At 33.5% G+C, this 16751-nt stretch overlaps 1 protein-coding gene across 1 annotated transcript in view; it reads right to left on the reverse strand.

Moving 5' to 3' along the window:
* The window catches only part of LOC143235791 (uncharacterized), a 66384-nt gene extending 55081 nt beyond the window's left edge, over window positions 1-11303 (reverse strand). The window contains exon 1 of the mRNA XM_076473992.1: window positions 11208-11303. Within this exon, the coding sequence (XP_076330107.1) occupies window positions 11208-11303 (96 nt within the window). The remainder of the gene's footprint in view (window positions 1-11207) is intronic.
* Between the last annotated feature and the right edge of the window lie 5448 nt (window positions 11304-16751).

The raw sequence follows: 16751 nt of genomic DNA on the forward strand, positions 1-16751 counted from the left end.
CTTTATCGTTTATTGTTGTATCTCAGGTACAGAAATATGTCTGTTATCTATCAGCTAGAGGGCGGTACTTACAACCATACTAAAGACTTGATGTTGTGCTGTAAATCGGTGTTGGGTGATGTGTCGGCCATCTAAAAATATTACATGTGACGTCAACATTCCCTCAGATGGTATTATTGTAATGCTGACACGTCACATTTTCCTTCCATTATTAATTATCATGTTTCTCACTCTCCCCTATAATTCTTTTTGTCTCTTTTCGTACAATAGAAATCATACCACGTTCCACCTCATTATGTTAGTACTGTCTTGGTTACCACATATACTGTAACATCATTAATCTAACGTTCACACGTTTTCCTTCCAAATCAACCCTGACGAGGAAAATCTTACTGTCATGGGATACGAGATAAAATTGTGTTTCTTTTATAAGTTGTAATATTTGCAGGAATTATATCTACTTTCATATAAAATAAACTTTCAAGACGTTATGGTTTGAGAATCATGGTACTTTATTAGTCAAGTATTTAACTGTGACACATTATGGTTTGAAAATAGTGGTACTCTACTAGTGAAGTATTTAATTGTGACCCGTTATGGTTTGAGAATCGTGGTACTCTATTAGTGAAGTATTTAACTGTGACATGTTATGGTTTGAGAATCGTGGTACTCTATTAGTGAAGTATTTAACTGTGACATGTTATGGTTTGAGAATCGTGGTACTCTATTAGTGAAGTATTTAACTGTGACACGTTATGGTTTGAGAATTGTGGTACTCTATTTGAGAAGTATTTAACTGTGACACGTTATTGTTTGAGAATTGTGGTAGTCTACTAGTGAAGTATTTAACTGTGAGAAGTTATGATTTGAGAATCGTGGTACTTTACTAGTGAAGTATTTAATTGTGACCCGTTATGGTTTGAGAATCGTGGTACTCTATTGGTGAAGTATTTAACTGTGACATGTTATGGTTTGAGAATCGTGGTACTCTACTAGTGAAGTATTTAACTGTGACATGTTATGGTTTGAGAATTGTGGTAGTCTACTAGTGAAGTATTTAACTGTGAGAAGTTATGATTTGAGAATCGTGGTGCTTTACTAGTGAAGTATTTAACTGTGAGAAGTTATGATTTGAGAATCGTGGTACTTTACTAGTGAAGTATTAAATTGTGACACGTTATGGTTTGAGAATCGTGGTACTCTACTAGTGAAGTATTTAATTCTGACGTAACGAGATTATACACTTTTATTGACAGCTATTCAAAACTGTAATAACCCGTAAGAGTACGCCATTCAAAAACTGTAATAACCTGTAAGAGTACTGTTTATTCAAAACTGTATTAACCTGTAAGGGTATTGCTTATTCAAAACTGTAATAATCCGTAAGGGTACTGCTTATTCAAAACTGTAATAATCCGTAAGGGTACTGCTTATTCAAAACTGTAATAATCCGTAAGGGTACTGCTTATTCAAAACTGTAATAATCCGTAAGGGTACTGCTTATTCAAAACTGTAATAATCCGTAAGGGTATTGCTTATTCAAAACTGTAATAATCCGTAAGGGTACTGCTTATTCAAAACTGTAATAATCCGTAAGGGTACTGCTTATTCAAAACTGTAATAATCCGTAAGGGTATTGCTTATTCAAAACTGTAATAATCCGTAAGGGTACTGCTTATTCAAAACTGTAATAATCCGTAAGGGTATTGCTTATTCAAAACTGTAATAATCCGTAAGGGTACTGCTTATTCAAAACTGTAATAATCCGTAAGGGTACTGCTTATTCAAAACTGTAATAATACGTAAGGGTACTGCTTATACAAAACTGTAATAATCCGTAAGGGTACTGCTTATTCAAAACTGTAATAATCCGTAAGGGTACTGCTTATTCAAAACTGTAATAACCTGTAACAGTACTGCTTATTCAAAACTGTAATAACCTGTAACAGTACTGCTTATTCAAAACTGTAATAACCTGTAACAGTACTGCTTATTCAAAACTGTAATAACCTGTAACAGTACTGCTTATTCAAAACTGTAATAACCTGTAACAGTACTGCTTATTCAAAACTGTAATAACCTGTAACAGTACTGCTTATTCAAAACTGTAATAACCTGTAAGGGTACGCCATTCAAAACTGTAATAACCCGTAAGGGTACACCATTTAAATCTATATTATCCTGTAAGGGTACTGCTTATCTCAAATATCCACGTAAGAAGCAATAATTATCTTTTTTTTTTTTTTTAATCATGAATAATTTATATTAGTGTTCTAAACAAATTAGGTTAAATACTTCACTAATAGAGTACCACGATTCTCTAAACAAACTAGGTTAAATACTTCACTAAAAGAGTACCACGATTCTCTAAACAAACAAGGTTAAATACTTCACTTATAGAGTACCACGATTCTCTGAACAAACCACGTTAGATACTCACTAATAGAGTACCACGATTCTCTAAACAAACTAGGTTAAATACTTCACTAATAGAGAGTACCACGATTCTCTAAACAAACTAGGTTAAATACTTCACTAATAGAGAGTACCACGATTTTCTAAACAAACTAGGTTAAATACTTCACTAAAAGAGTACCACGATTCTCTAAACAAACTAGGTTAAATACTTCACTAATAGAGAACCACGATTCTCTAAACAAACTACGTTAGATACTCACTAATAGAGTACCACGATTCTCTAAACAAACTAGGTTAAATACTTCACTAATAAAGAACTACGATTCTCTAAACAAACTAGGTTAAATACTTCACTTATAGAGTACCACGATTCTCTAAACAAACTAGGTTAAATACTTCACTAATAGAGAGTACCACGATTCTCTAAACAAACTAGGTTAAATACTTCACTAAAAGAGTACCACGATTCTCTAAACAAACTAGGTTAAATACTTCACTAATAGAGAACCACGATTCTCTAAACAAACTAGGTTAAATACTTCACTAAAAGAGTACCACGATTCTCCAAACAAACTAGGTTAAATATTTCACTTATAGAGTACCACGATTCTCTAAACAAACTACGTTAGATACTTACTAATAGAGTACCACGATTCTCTAAACAAACTAGGTTAAATACTTCACTAATAGAGAGTACCACGATTCTCTAAACAAACTAGGTTAAATACTTCACTAATAGAGAACCACGATTCTCTAAACAAACTAGGTTAAATACTTCACTAATAGAGAACCACGATTCTCTAAACAAACTAGGTTAAATACTTCACTAAAAGAGTACCACGATGCTCTAAACAAACTAGGTTAAATACTTCACCAAGAGAGTACCACGATTCTCTAAATAAACTAGGTTAAATACTTCACTAATAGAGAGTACCACGAATCTCTAAACAAACGAGGTTAAATACTTCACTAAGAGAGTACCACCATTCTCTAAACAAACTAGGTTAAATATTTCACTAATAGAGAGTACCACCAATCTCTAAACAAACTAGGTTAAATACTTCACTAATAGAGAACCACGATTCTCTAAACAAACTAGGTTAAATACTTCACTAATAGAGAGTACCACGAATCTCTAAACAAACTAGGTTAAATACTTCACTAAGAGAGTACCACCATTCTCTAAACAAACTAGGTTAAATACTTCACTAATAGAGAGTACCACGAATCTCTAAATAAACTAGGTTAAATACTTCACTAACAGAGAGTCCCACGAATCTCTAAACAAACTAGGTTAAATACTTCACTAAGAGAGTATCACGATTCTCTAAACAAACTAGGTTAAATACTTCACTAACAGAGAGTACCACGAATCTCTAAACAAACTAGGTTAAATACTTCACTAAGAGAGTACCACGATTCTCTAAACAAACTAGGTTAAATACTTCACTAATAGAGTACCACGATTCTCTAAACAAACTAGGTTAAATACTTCACTAAAAGAGTACCACGATTCTCTAAACAAACTAGGTTAAATACTTCACTAATAGAGTACCACGATTCTCTAAACAAACTAGGTTAAATACCTCACTAAGAGAGTACCACGATTCTCTAAACAAACTAGGTTAAATACTTCACTAAGAGAGTACCATGATTCTCTAAACAAACTAGGTTAAATACTTCACTAAGAGAGTACCACGATTCTCTAAACAAACTAGGTTAAATACTTCACTAAGAGAGTACCACCATTCTCTAAACAAACTAGGTTAAATACTTCACTAAGAGAGTACCACCATTCTCTAAACAAACTAGGTTAAATACTTCACTAATAGAGAGTACCACGAATCTCTAAATAAACTAGGTTAAATACTTCACTAACAGAGAGTCCCACGAATCTCTAAACAAACTAGGTTAAATACTTCACTAAGAGAGTACCACGATTCTCTAAACAAACTAGGTTAAATACTTCACTAACAGAGAGTACCACGAATCTCTAAACAAACTAGGTTAAATACTTCACTAACAGAGAGTACCACGAATCTCTAAACAAACTAGGTTAAATACTTCACTAAGAGAGTACCACGAATCTCTAAACAAACTAGGTTAAATACTTCACTAACAGAGAGTACCACGAATCTCTAAACAAACTAGGTTAAATACTTCACTAAGAGAGTACCACGATTCTCTAAACAAACTAGGTTAAATATTTCACTAATAGAGAGTACCACGAATCTCTAAACAAACTAGGTTAAATACTTCACTAATAGAGAGTACCACGATTCTCTAAACAAACTAGGTTAAATACTTCACTAATAGAGAGTACCACGATTCTCTAAACAAACTAGGTTAAATACTTCACTAATAGAGAGTACCACGATTCTCTAAACAAACTAGGTTAAATACTTCACTAAAAGAGTACCACGATTCTCTAAACAAACTAGGTTAAATACTTCACTAATAGAGAACCACGATTCTCTAAACAAACTACGTTAGATACTCACTAATAGAGTACCACGATTCTCTAAACAAACTAGGTTAAATACTTCACTAATAAAGAACTACGATTCTCTAAACAAACTAGGTTAAATACTTCACTTATAGAGTACCACGATTCTCTAAACAAACTAGGTTAAATACTTCACTAATAGAGAGTACCACGATTCTCTAAACAAACTAGGTTAAATACTTCACTAATAGAGAACCACGATTCTCTAAACAAACTAGGTTAAATACTTCACTAAAAGAGTACCACGATTCTCCAAACAAACTAGGTTAAATATTTCACTTATAGAGTACCACGATTCTCTAAACAAACTAGGTTAGATACTTACTAATAGAGTACCACGATTCTCTAAACAAACTAGGTTAAATACTTCACTAATAGAGAGTACCACGATTCTCTAAACAAACTAGGTTAAATACTTCACTAAGAGAGAACCACGATTCTCTAAACAAACTAGGTTAAATACTTCACTAATAGAGAACCACGATTCTCTAAACAAACTAGGTTAAATACTTCACTAAAGAGTACCACGATGCTCTAAACAAACTAGGTTAAATACTTCACCAAGAGAGTACCACGATTCTCTAAATAAACTAGGTTAAATACTTCACTAATAGAGAGTACCACGAATCTCTAAACAAACTAGGTTAAATACTTCACTAAGAGAGTACCACGATTCTCTAAACAAACTAGGTTAAATACTTCACTAACAGAGAGTACCACCAATCTCTAAACAAACTAGGTTAAATACTTCACTAATAGAGTACCACGATTCTCTAAACAAACTAGGTTAAATACTTCACTAATAGAGAGTACCACGAATCTCTAAACAAACTAGGTTAAATACTTCACTAAGAGAGTACCACCATTCTCTAAACAAACTAGGTTAAATACTTCACTAATAGAGAGTACCACGAATCTCTAAAAAAACTAGGTTAAATACTTCACTAACAGAGAGTCCCACGAATCTCTAAACAAACTAGGTTAAATACTTCACTAAGAGAGTATCACGATTCTCTAAACAAACTAGGTTAAATACTTCACTAACAGAGAGTACCACGAATCTCTAAACAAACTAGGTTAAATACTTCACTAAGAGAGTACCACGATTCTCTAAACAAACTAGGTTAAATACTTCACTAATAGAGTACCACGATTCTCTAAACAAACTAGGTTAAATACTTCACTAAAAGAGTACCACGATTCTCTAAACAAACTAGGTTAAATACTTCACTAAGAGAGTACCACGATTCTCTAAACAAACTAGGTTAAATACTTCACTAAGAGAGTACCACGATTCTCTAAACAAACTAGGTTAAATACTTCACTAAGAGAGTACCATGATTCTCTAAACAAACTAGGTTAAATACTTCACTAAGAGAGTACCACGATTCTCTAAACAAACTAGGTTAAATACTTCACTAAGAGAGTACCACCACTCTCTAAACAAACTAGGTTAAATACTTCACTAAGAGAGTACCACCATTCTCTAAACAAACTAGGTTAAATACTTCACTAATAGAGAGTACCACGAATCTCTAAACAAACTAGGTTAAATACTTCACTAACAGAGAGTCCCACGAATCTCTAAACAAACTAGGTTAAATACTTCACTAAGAGAGTACCACGATTCTCTAAACAAACTAGGTTAAATACTTCACTAACAGAGAGTACCACGAATCTCTAAATAAACTAGGTTAAATACTTCACTAACAGAGAGTACCACGAATCTCTAAACAAACTAGGTTAAATACTTCACTAAGAGAGTACCACGAATCTCTAAACAAACTAGGTTAAATACTTCACTAACAGAGAGTACCACGAATCTCTAAACAAACTAGGTTAAATACTTCACTAAGAGAGTACCACGATTCTCTAAACAAACTAGGTTAAATATTTCACTAATAGAGAGTACCACGAATCTCTAAACAAACTAGGTTAAATACTTCACTAATAGAGAGTACCACGATTCTCTAAACAAACTAGGTTAAATACTTCACTAATAGAGTACCACGATTTTCTAAACAAACTAGATTAAATACTTCACTAAAAGAGTACCACGATTCTCTAAACAAACTAGGTTAAATACTTCACTAAGAGAGTACCACGATTCTCTAAACAAACTAGGTTAAATACTTCACTAAGAGAGTACCACGATTCTCTAAACAAACTAGGTTAAATACTTCACTAAGAGAGTACCACGATTCTCTAAACAAACTAGGTTAAATACTTCACTAAGAGAGTACCACGATTCTCTAAACAAACTAGGTTAAATACTTCACTAAGAGAGTACCACGATTCTCTAAACAAACTACGTTAGATACTCACTAATAGAGTACCACGATTCTCTAAACAAACTAGGTTTCTTCTTGTGCTTCTACTGTAAACTTTATTGAAAACCTAATTCTTGTTTCAGAAGTAAGAAAGAAAGTCCAGTTCTCCAGTTTGTAAAGTATTCGAACTTCTGGAAATAGAATATCCAAACTGTGTAGACCTCATTAACGTACGAAGGTGTCGGCACTAGGGTTCCGTGGTTGTAGTTGTAGCTTTAATCTTGTTGGAGATGATTGATATTGTAGGATGTTCTGGAACTTTAAAAAGAAAAATGTCTACAATCGTACTGTTTCAAAGTATCTTTCTTGCCTTTTAGAATTGCCTCTAACAAATGAGGTACAGTTTGTCGTATACCGATTCTGTCTGATAGTAAACCGAGCTTTTATCGCTTGTATAATGAAAACAAAATTATAGATCGGTTGAACACTGGTGTACTTTAATATTTAACATCATACGTTTACTCGCAGGATCTTGGACATGCATCACCAGAGAAAGTCTCACCTATGTGATTACTGACTCTCACTTTAAAACAAACTAACTTTTGATGTTGTATTCCTATTCATAAATATAGAGTTTTTCAAACATTACAAGTTACTTTGATAAGCTGCATACTTTGTGATAAACTATAAGACTTGAATGTGTTAATTAAATGAAGTCAAACACCAACATTTCTCTATTTTTATCAATATTCAAGAAGTGTTTCTGAACAATGTTTCAATTGTGGACAGTTGCTTAAGTTTTTCTTTACATGAATTGTCATATTTTTTGTTTTGTGTTCAGACAAATTTTTTTCACATAAGTATGTATTTTGTGTTTTAGAATCAATTTTTGAAAGCTTTTTAGTCTTTATATTCAAATGAAAAATGTGTTTGATAATTATTTTATTGAAATAGAAACATTTATTTTTAATGAGATGTCAATTTTATGTAACAATGTGAAATTTCTCATCTTTAAAAATACGAGCTATAATTACATACATAATTAGGTTTTCACTTGGAAACAAATAAACTTTCAATATGTCTTCTGGAAAATTATAAAAAATATAAACAGAAAGGGAGACAATATAAAAATATTTGGGTAAGAATTTGTCTGGTGAGAATTTGTCTGATGAGACCTTCTCTGGTGAGACCTTCTCTGGTAAGAATTTGTCTGGTGATACCTTCTCTGGTAAGAATTTGTCTGATGAGACCTTCTCTGGTGAGACCTTCTCTGGTAAGAATTTGTTTGGCGAGACCTTCTCTGGTAAGAATTTGTCTGGTGATACCTTCTCTGGTAAGAATTTGTCTGGTGATACCTTCTCTGGTAAGAATTTGTCTGGTGATACCTTCTCTGGTAAGAATTTGTCTGGTGAGACCTTCTCTGGTAAGAATTTGTTTGGTGATACCTTCTCTGGTAAGAATTTGTCTGGTGAGACCTTCTCTGGTATCAATTTGTCTGATGATACCTTCTCTGGTAAGAATTTGTCTGGTGATACCTTCTCTGGTAAGAATTTGTCTGGTGATACCTTCTCTGGTAAGAATTTGTTTGGTGAGACCTTCTCTGGTAAGAATTTGTCTGGTGAGACCTTCTCTGGTAAGAATTTGTCTGGTGATACCTTCTCTGGTAAGAATTTGTCTGGTGATACCTTCTCTGGTAAGAATTTGTCTGGTGATACCTTCTCTGGTAAGAATTTGTCTGGTGAGACCTTCTCTGGTAAGAATTTGTCTGGTGAGACCTTCTCTGGTAAGAATTTGTCTGGTGATACCTTCTCTGGTAAGAATTTGTCTGGTGAGACCTTCTCTGGTAAGAATTTGTTTGGTGAGACCTTCTCTGGTAAGAATTTGTCTGGTGATACCTTCTCTGGTAAGAATTTGTCTGGTGAGACCTTCTCTGGTAAGAATTTGTTTGGTGAGACCTTCTCTGGTAAGAATTTGTCTGGTGAGACCTTCTCTGGTAAGAATTTGTCTGGTGAGACCTTCTCTGGTAAGAATTTGTCTGGTGATACCTTCTCTGGTAAGAATTTGTCTGGTGATACCTTCTCTGGTAAGAATTTGTTTGGTGATACCTTCTCTGGTAAGAATTTGTCTGGTGATACCTTCTCTGGTAAGAATTTGTTTGGTGAGACCTTCTCTGGTAAGAATTTGTCTGGTGAGACCTTCTCTGGTAAGAATTTGTTTGGTGATACCTTCTCTGGTAAGAATTTGTCTGGTGAGACCTTCTCTGGTAAGAATTTGTTTGGTGATACCTTCTCTGGTAAGAATTTGTCTGGTGAGACCTTCTCTGGTAAGAATTTGTCTGGTGATACCTTCTCTGGTAAGAATTTGTCTGGTGAGACCTTCTCTGGTAAGAATTTGTTTGGTGATACCTTCTCTGGTAAGAATTTGTCTGGTGAGACCTTCTCTGGTAAGAATTTGTTTGGTGATACCTTCTCTGGTAAGAATTTGTCTGGTGAGACCTTCTCTGGTAAGAATTTGTCTGGTGATACCTTCTCTGGTAAGAATTTGTTTGGCGAGACCTTCTCTGGTAAGAATTTGTCTGGTGAGACTGTCTGTATTCTATTATCAGTATTACACTGAGTTTCCTAATCAACACTGTTGTAACTACCTTATCATTGGGCGGGTTCCTTTGGGTTATCTAGTAAAAACAATGTGAAATTCATCCCATCTGATAATTAATTAGTTTATTTTTTCCATTAATGTAACATTCACTTACGCCTGTAGGTCGAAGTGGAAAACAGCTTTCGATAGATAGTCCAAGGTAAATGGGAAGTGACGAAAGTTATAAAAAGATTATAGTATTGATTCACTAATTGTTCGAGTAACTAAACGGGTTTTTTAAACCTGACGTCTAACTCAGAACGACTTTTTGTGGCACTAAACAGGTTTTTTAAGTCTCACATCTAACTCAGAACGACTTTTTGTTGCATTAAGCAGGGTGTTTAAGCTCTGTCTCATAACAGCTTTTTGTGAAACTAAAAAGGTTCTTTAAATCTCACATCTGACTTAGAACAACTTTTTGTTGCATTAAGCAGGGTCTTTAAGCTCTGTCTCATAACAGCTTTTTGTGAAACTAAAAAGGTTCTTTAAATCTCACATTTGACTTAGAACAACTTTTTATGACACTAAACAGGTTCTTAAAATCCGACGTCTCTCTCAGAGCCACTTTTTGTGACACTGAACAGGTTCTTTAAATCTCGCATTTAACTCAGAACAAGTTTTTGTGACACTGAATAGGTTCTTTGAATCTCACGTCTGTCTCATTGTCTGCAGCACTTAACATTTTTTATAAAATATTCATTTTTCATCTCCAGTCACTAATTTGTCCAAAAATTGTGAGTTACAATCACGAGAGTGCAGAGAAGTGCAAATGTCCACTCTTATTCTGAGTTTGGCTTCTGTCAAATCATGAGGACTCATTTTCCAAGTTTTGACCCCTTTCCCAGCTGTTTCAGATGATAGTGAACTGTTGAATGGGTTGAATTAAGTTTCTAGTTCTTCAACTGTTACAGCACAATCTTCATCAAGTGCAAGTCATCATTAAACTCAACAGGATGATCTGGACATGGTGCATCACTTAAGTTGTGGTCACCTGTTATAAACTTCTGGAACCACCTACAACATTTTCTTTCATTGAGAGACTCCGCACCATAGACACCTTGAATGTTTCGTGTAGTTTCTGCTGCACTATTGCCTTTTTGAAACTAATAAAGTTGAGTTGAGTTGAGTTAGTTTTTTTTATTTGTCTAAACATTTTTATACACGTCCTACTAAATATTTTAGTCATTAAAGCTTTCTACAAAGACAGAAATTATGATACACTTTTTGTATTAAATTTTCGGACGTCACTTATGGGATGACCTGATACAAATAAAACGATTTACTAAACACGGTATTTGGAGGTTATCTTCTAAAAAGGTCTGTGGTATACAGATGAGAGGATATCTTTTCCTTATTGTTACTTGTTATCCACTCACTGGAAAGTTTTCTCCAAGTGGTTGGGATAATTGACTCCCATCTCTTCCTTTATGATCCTTTGAAAGTGGTTTCGGTAAAAACCCTAAACTTTTCATCAGGTTTACTTTACTCTATAAATATCCAAGTTGGACACTGTTTCACTGAGGTATTTCCAGAAGTCATCACAGTGGACGATATTTGGCTTCTACTTCTGAGTTATGTGAGATAAATGAATATGTTGCGAGGTTTTCCATCAATAAATCCACAGATACCTGTTTTACTTTCCTTAAGTAACGAACATCTTATATCGTTTGGGGTAGGTTGAAAATTCCACTGTTTGCTTTTCTGTGTGATAGCTCTTCGTTGTTCCTTTGATCTGGATGAACCCTATGAACTTGGAGTATAGGTTCCTTGGTTTAACAACACTCTTTATTCTTTACCGTATTATGTTTAATATATCTCTTTTTAAACACCATTTAGGAAGAGTTGTTTCATACAGGTCTTTGTCTACGGTTCCTGGTTGTGTTTGGGAAGAGTTGATGTTCCATCTACACTTGATAACGTGTCGATTGTCTTGCAGTTTATTTCATGCAAGGTATGTAACTAGTTGTCTGATTCTTTCGGTTCTTCTAGACAGAGAAATGTAATGTTTTAGTAAGTAATACTCCAGTTGGTTTGTTTTAGTGGGATCTAGACAGAGAAACGTAATGTTTTAGTAAGTAATACTCCAGTTGGTTTATTTAGTGGGATCTAGACAGAGAAACGTAATGTTTTAGTAAGTAATACTCCAGTTGGTTTGTTTTAGTGGGATCTAGACAGAGAAACGTAATGTTTTAGTAAGTAATACTCCAGTTGGTTTGTTTTAGTGGGATTTTGACAGAGAAACGTAATGTTTTAGTAAGTAATACTCCAGTTGGTTTGTTTTAGTGGGATCTAGACAGAGAAACGTAATGTTTTAGTAAGTAATACTCCAGTTGGTTTGTTTTAGTGGGATCTAGACAGAGAAACGTAATGTTTTAGTAAGTAATACTCCAGTTGGTTTGTTTTAGTGGGATCTAGACAGAGAAACGTAATATTTTAGTAAGTAATACTCCAGTTGGTTTGTTTTAGTGGGATCTTGACAGAGAAACGTAATGTTTTAGTAAGTAATACTCCAGTTGGTTTGTTTTAGTGGGATCTTGACAGAGAAACGTAATGTTTTAGTAAGTAATACTCCAGTTGGTTTGTTTTAGTGGGATCTTGACAGAGAAACGTAATGTTTTAGTAAGTAATACTCCAGTTGGTTTGTTTTAGTGGGATCTTGACAGAGAAACGTAATGTTTTAGTAAGTAATACTCCAGTTGGTTTGTTTTAGTGGGATCTTGACAGAGAAACGTAATGTTTTAGTAAGTAATACTCCAGTTTGTTTGTTTTAGTGGGGAATACTGTTAGGGTTAATAATACAAGAACTGCCCTTAGTTTAGTGGAAAATAGTTTTAGGGTTAATAATACAAGGACTGCCCTGACTTTATTGGAAAATAGTGTTAGGGTTAATAATACAAGGACTGCCCTGACTTTATTGGAAAATAGTGTTAGGGTTAATAATACAAGGACTGCCCTGACTTTATTGGAAAATAGTGTTAGGGTTATTAATACAAGGACTGCCCTGAGTTTAGTGGGGAGTGTGATCAGTTAATTATTCGTCAGACCACTATGGGATATGTACTTCTGGGAACCACGTCAGACCACTATGGGATATGTTCTTCTGGGAACCACGTCAGACCACTATGGGATATGTTCTTCTGGGAACCACGTCAGACCACTATGGGATATGTATTTCTGGGAACCACGTCAGACCACTATGGGATATGTACTTCTGGGAACCACGTCAGACCACTATGGGATATGTACTTCTGGGAACCACGTCAGACCACTATGGGATATGTACTTCTGGGAACCACGTCAGACCACTATGGGATATGTACTTCTGGGAACCACGTCAGACCACTATGGGATATGTACTTTTGGGAACTACGTCAGACCACTATGGGATATGTACTTTTGGGAACCACGTCAAACCAATATGGGATGAGTACTTTTGGGAACTACGTCAAACCAATATGGGATATGTACTTCTGGGAACCACGTCAAACCAATATGGGATATGTACTTTTGGGAACCACGTCAAACCAATATGGGATATGTACTTCTGGGAACCACGTCAGACCAATATGGGATGAGTAGTTATGGTGAGTTCTCTCGTTCTCGGGAATCTACGTCAGACCATTCTAAGATCTGTACTTCTGGGGATCTTTGAAGTAAAGAGACATTCTACAGCTTGGAATATTCCATCCTTCCTGGCGTATATCAAACAACTTGACAAGTGTTGTTGTCTGTTAGAAAGAACTTGATTGTAGTTTACAGGCGTGTCCACTTTACGTTAGAACACATCAAATCAACTTATCAGTTACTGACTGATATTTATGTACGTACAAATTGGTCTGTGTTTGTAATACTCTTCGAAGAAATCAATATCGGAAAATAATAAATTACGTTTCAGGATTTATTAATGGAACAGACTTTGGTTTTTATATCTCTTATTGTTTTATTTACTAATCACGTCTTGCAGTATTTATTTAATTATTAAAGTTAATGGGTATCAAGTCACGTGCTTTCGTTATTATTTGTCTTTTTTTCTGCATGTGCTTTTGTTTTCTAAAAGTGACCCAGGATAATTGACAATAGTGTTCGTAATTGGAATTATTTAAAATATCCAAGAACTAATAAGAATAATTTATAAAGACTGTGGGTCTGTTTGGAATGTTAGGGAATCTGATCTACTATTTTCTCCTGGTTTTATTAAAAGTAAAGTGATCGTTCGTTGTTCTGTAACATGGGTATAAAATCTCGACCATTTCAGTCGTTCCTCAGAGATCATCAAAGTAAAAACCATTCAGTGTAACAAAATATTGGTGAATGAGAACAAATAAGACAGTTTCTAAACCTACTTATTTATGTGACAACAAGTGAATCTAGAATGATCTTAATAGAACCCTGTTATCTGTATGATGGTTATCTGAATAGAACCCAGTTATCTGTATGACGGTTATCTAAATAGAACCCTGTTATCTGTATGACGGTTATCTAAATATAACCCTGTTATCTGTATGATGGTTCTCTAAATAGAACCCTGTTATCTGTATGATGGTTATCTGAATAGAACCCTGTTATCCGTATGACGGTTATCTAAATAGAACCCTGTTATCTGTATGACGGTTATCTAAATATAACCCTGTTATCTGTATGATGGTTATCAAAATAGAACCCTGTTACCTGTATGACGGTTGTCTAAATATAACCCTGTTATCTGTATAAAGGTTATCTCAGTAGAACCCTTTTATCTCTATGATGGTTATCTAAATAGAACCATGTTATCTGTATGATAAAGATAGTGATCTAAATTGAACCATATTATCTCTATGATAAGGATAGTGATAGAACCATATTATCTGTATGATAAGGATAGTGATCGAAATAGAACCATATTATCTGTATGATAAAGATAGTGATTTAAATAGAACCATATTTTCTGTATGATAAAGATAGTGATTTAAATAGAACCATATTATCTGTATGATAAATATAGTGATCTAAATAGAAACATATTTTCTGTATGATAAAGATAGTGATTTAAATAGAACCATATTATTTGTCTGATAAAGATAGTGATTTAAATTGAACCATATCTGTATGATGAAGACAATGATTTAAATTCAACCATATCTGTATGATGAAGATAGTGATTTAAATAGAACCATATTATCTGTATGATGCAGATAGTGATTTAAATAGAACCATATTATCTGTATGATGAAGATAGTGATTTAAATAGAACCATATTATATGTATGATGAAGATAGTGATCTAAATAGAACCATATTATCTGTGTGATGAAGATGGTGATCTAAGTTGAACCATATTATCTGTATGATGAAGATAGTGATCTAAATTGAACCATATTATCTGTATGATGATGATGATCTAAATTGAATCATATTATCTGTATGATTGTGATCTAAATAGAACAATATTATCTGTATGATTGTGATCTAAATTGAACAATGCTATCTGTATGATAAATATAGTGATCTAAATAGAACAATATTATCTGTATGATTGTGATCTAAGTTGAACAATGCTATCTGTATGATAATATAGTGATCTAAATAGAACCATATGATCTGTATGCTAAAGATAGTGATCTAAATAGAACCATATTATCTGAATGATAAAGATATTGATCTAAATAGATCTATATTATCTGTATGATAAAGATAGTGATTTAAATTGAACCAAATTATCTGTATGATAAAGATCGTGATCGAAATAGAACCATATTATCTGCATGATAAAGATAGTGATTAAAATAGAACCATATTGTCTGTGTGATATAGTTATTTAAATTGAACCATATTATCTGTGTGATGAAGATCGTGTTTTAAATAGAACCATATATCTGTATGATGAAGATGGTGATCTAAATAGAACCATATTATCTGTGTGATGAAGATGGTGATCTAAATTGAACCATATTATATGTACGATGAAGATGGTAATCTAATATTAGAGCTAGTCCACGTAAAATTCAAGAATTGATTTCTTTCTTTAGTAATGTTTGTTACAGCCACATTCACTAGTAGGTTTAATTTCATAAATAAACTTTTCAACATAATCTCAGCAACCACATTTAAGCCTAGCTGCAGATTTGCGCTAAAAGAACCGAAACATATTCAATGAGTAAAATTATTGGTTAGAATAATTAGTGTATCTAGATTTACTGTCTTTTATTTGTAACACTATATACCTTTATCGCAGAAATTGTTTTAAATGGTTTTATTAGTGTATGGATTTAAGACTAAACCCCATCTCCTAAACTGGGAAAAAACTCTTAAGTTATTATGAAGTTGAAGGCAGAAAATATCATAATAGTGAGAGAAAACAGTGTCTTTTAATATTTATAACTAATAATATAAGAAATGTATATCTAATTAGCTATATCCATTATCGATTTTCTTTTTAGTTTTGATCTAAGTAAGTGATTTTATCAAGTTTCTTTTTAGTTTTGATCTAAGTAAGTGATTTTATCAAGTTTCTTTTTAGTTTTGATCTAAGTAAGTGGTTTTATCAAGTTTCTTTTTAGTTTTGATCTAAGTAAGTGGTTTTATCAAGTTTCTTTTTAGTTTTGATCTAAGTAAGTGATTTTATCAAGTTTCTTTTTAGTTTTGATCTAAGTAAGTGATTTTATCATGTTTCTTTTTAGTTTTGATCTAAGTAAGTGGTTTTATCAAGTTTCTTTTTAGTTTTGATCTAAGTAAGTGGTTTTATCAAGTTTCTTTTTAGTTTTGATCTAAGTAAGTGGTTTTATCAAGTTTCTTTTTAGTTTTGATCTAAGTAAGTGGTTTTATCAAGTTTCTTTTTAGTTTTGATCTAAGTAAGTGGTGTGTTTCATTCAGAAGTAAGTATTACTTTCCTTTCTTCGTAACAGCTTGAACAAACCAATAACGTACAAGATCTCTGAGGTAAAC

Source organism: Tachypleus tridentatus, chromosome 12 (genome assembly GCF_004210375.1).
Source record: "Tachypleus tridentatus isolate NWPU-2018 chromosome 12, ASM421037v1, whole genome shotgun sequence".
In the NCBI taxonomy this organism is placed as follows: domain Eukaryota; kingdom Metazoa; phylum Arthropoda; class Merostomata; order Xiphosura; family Limulidae; genus Tachypleus; species Tachypleus tridentatus.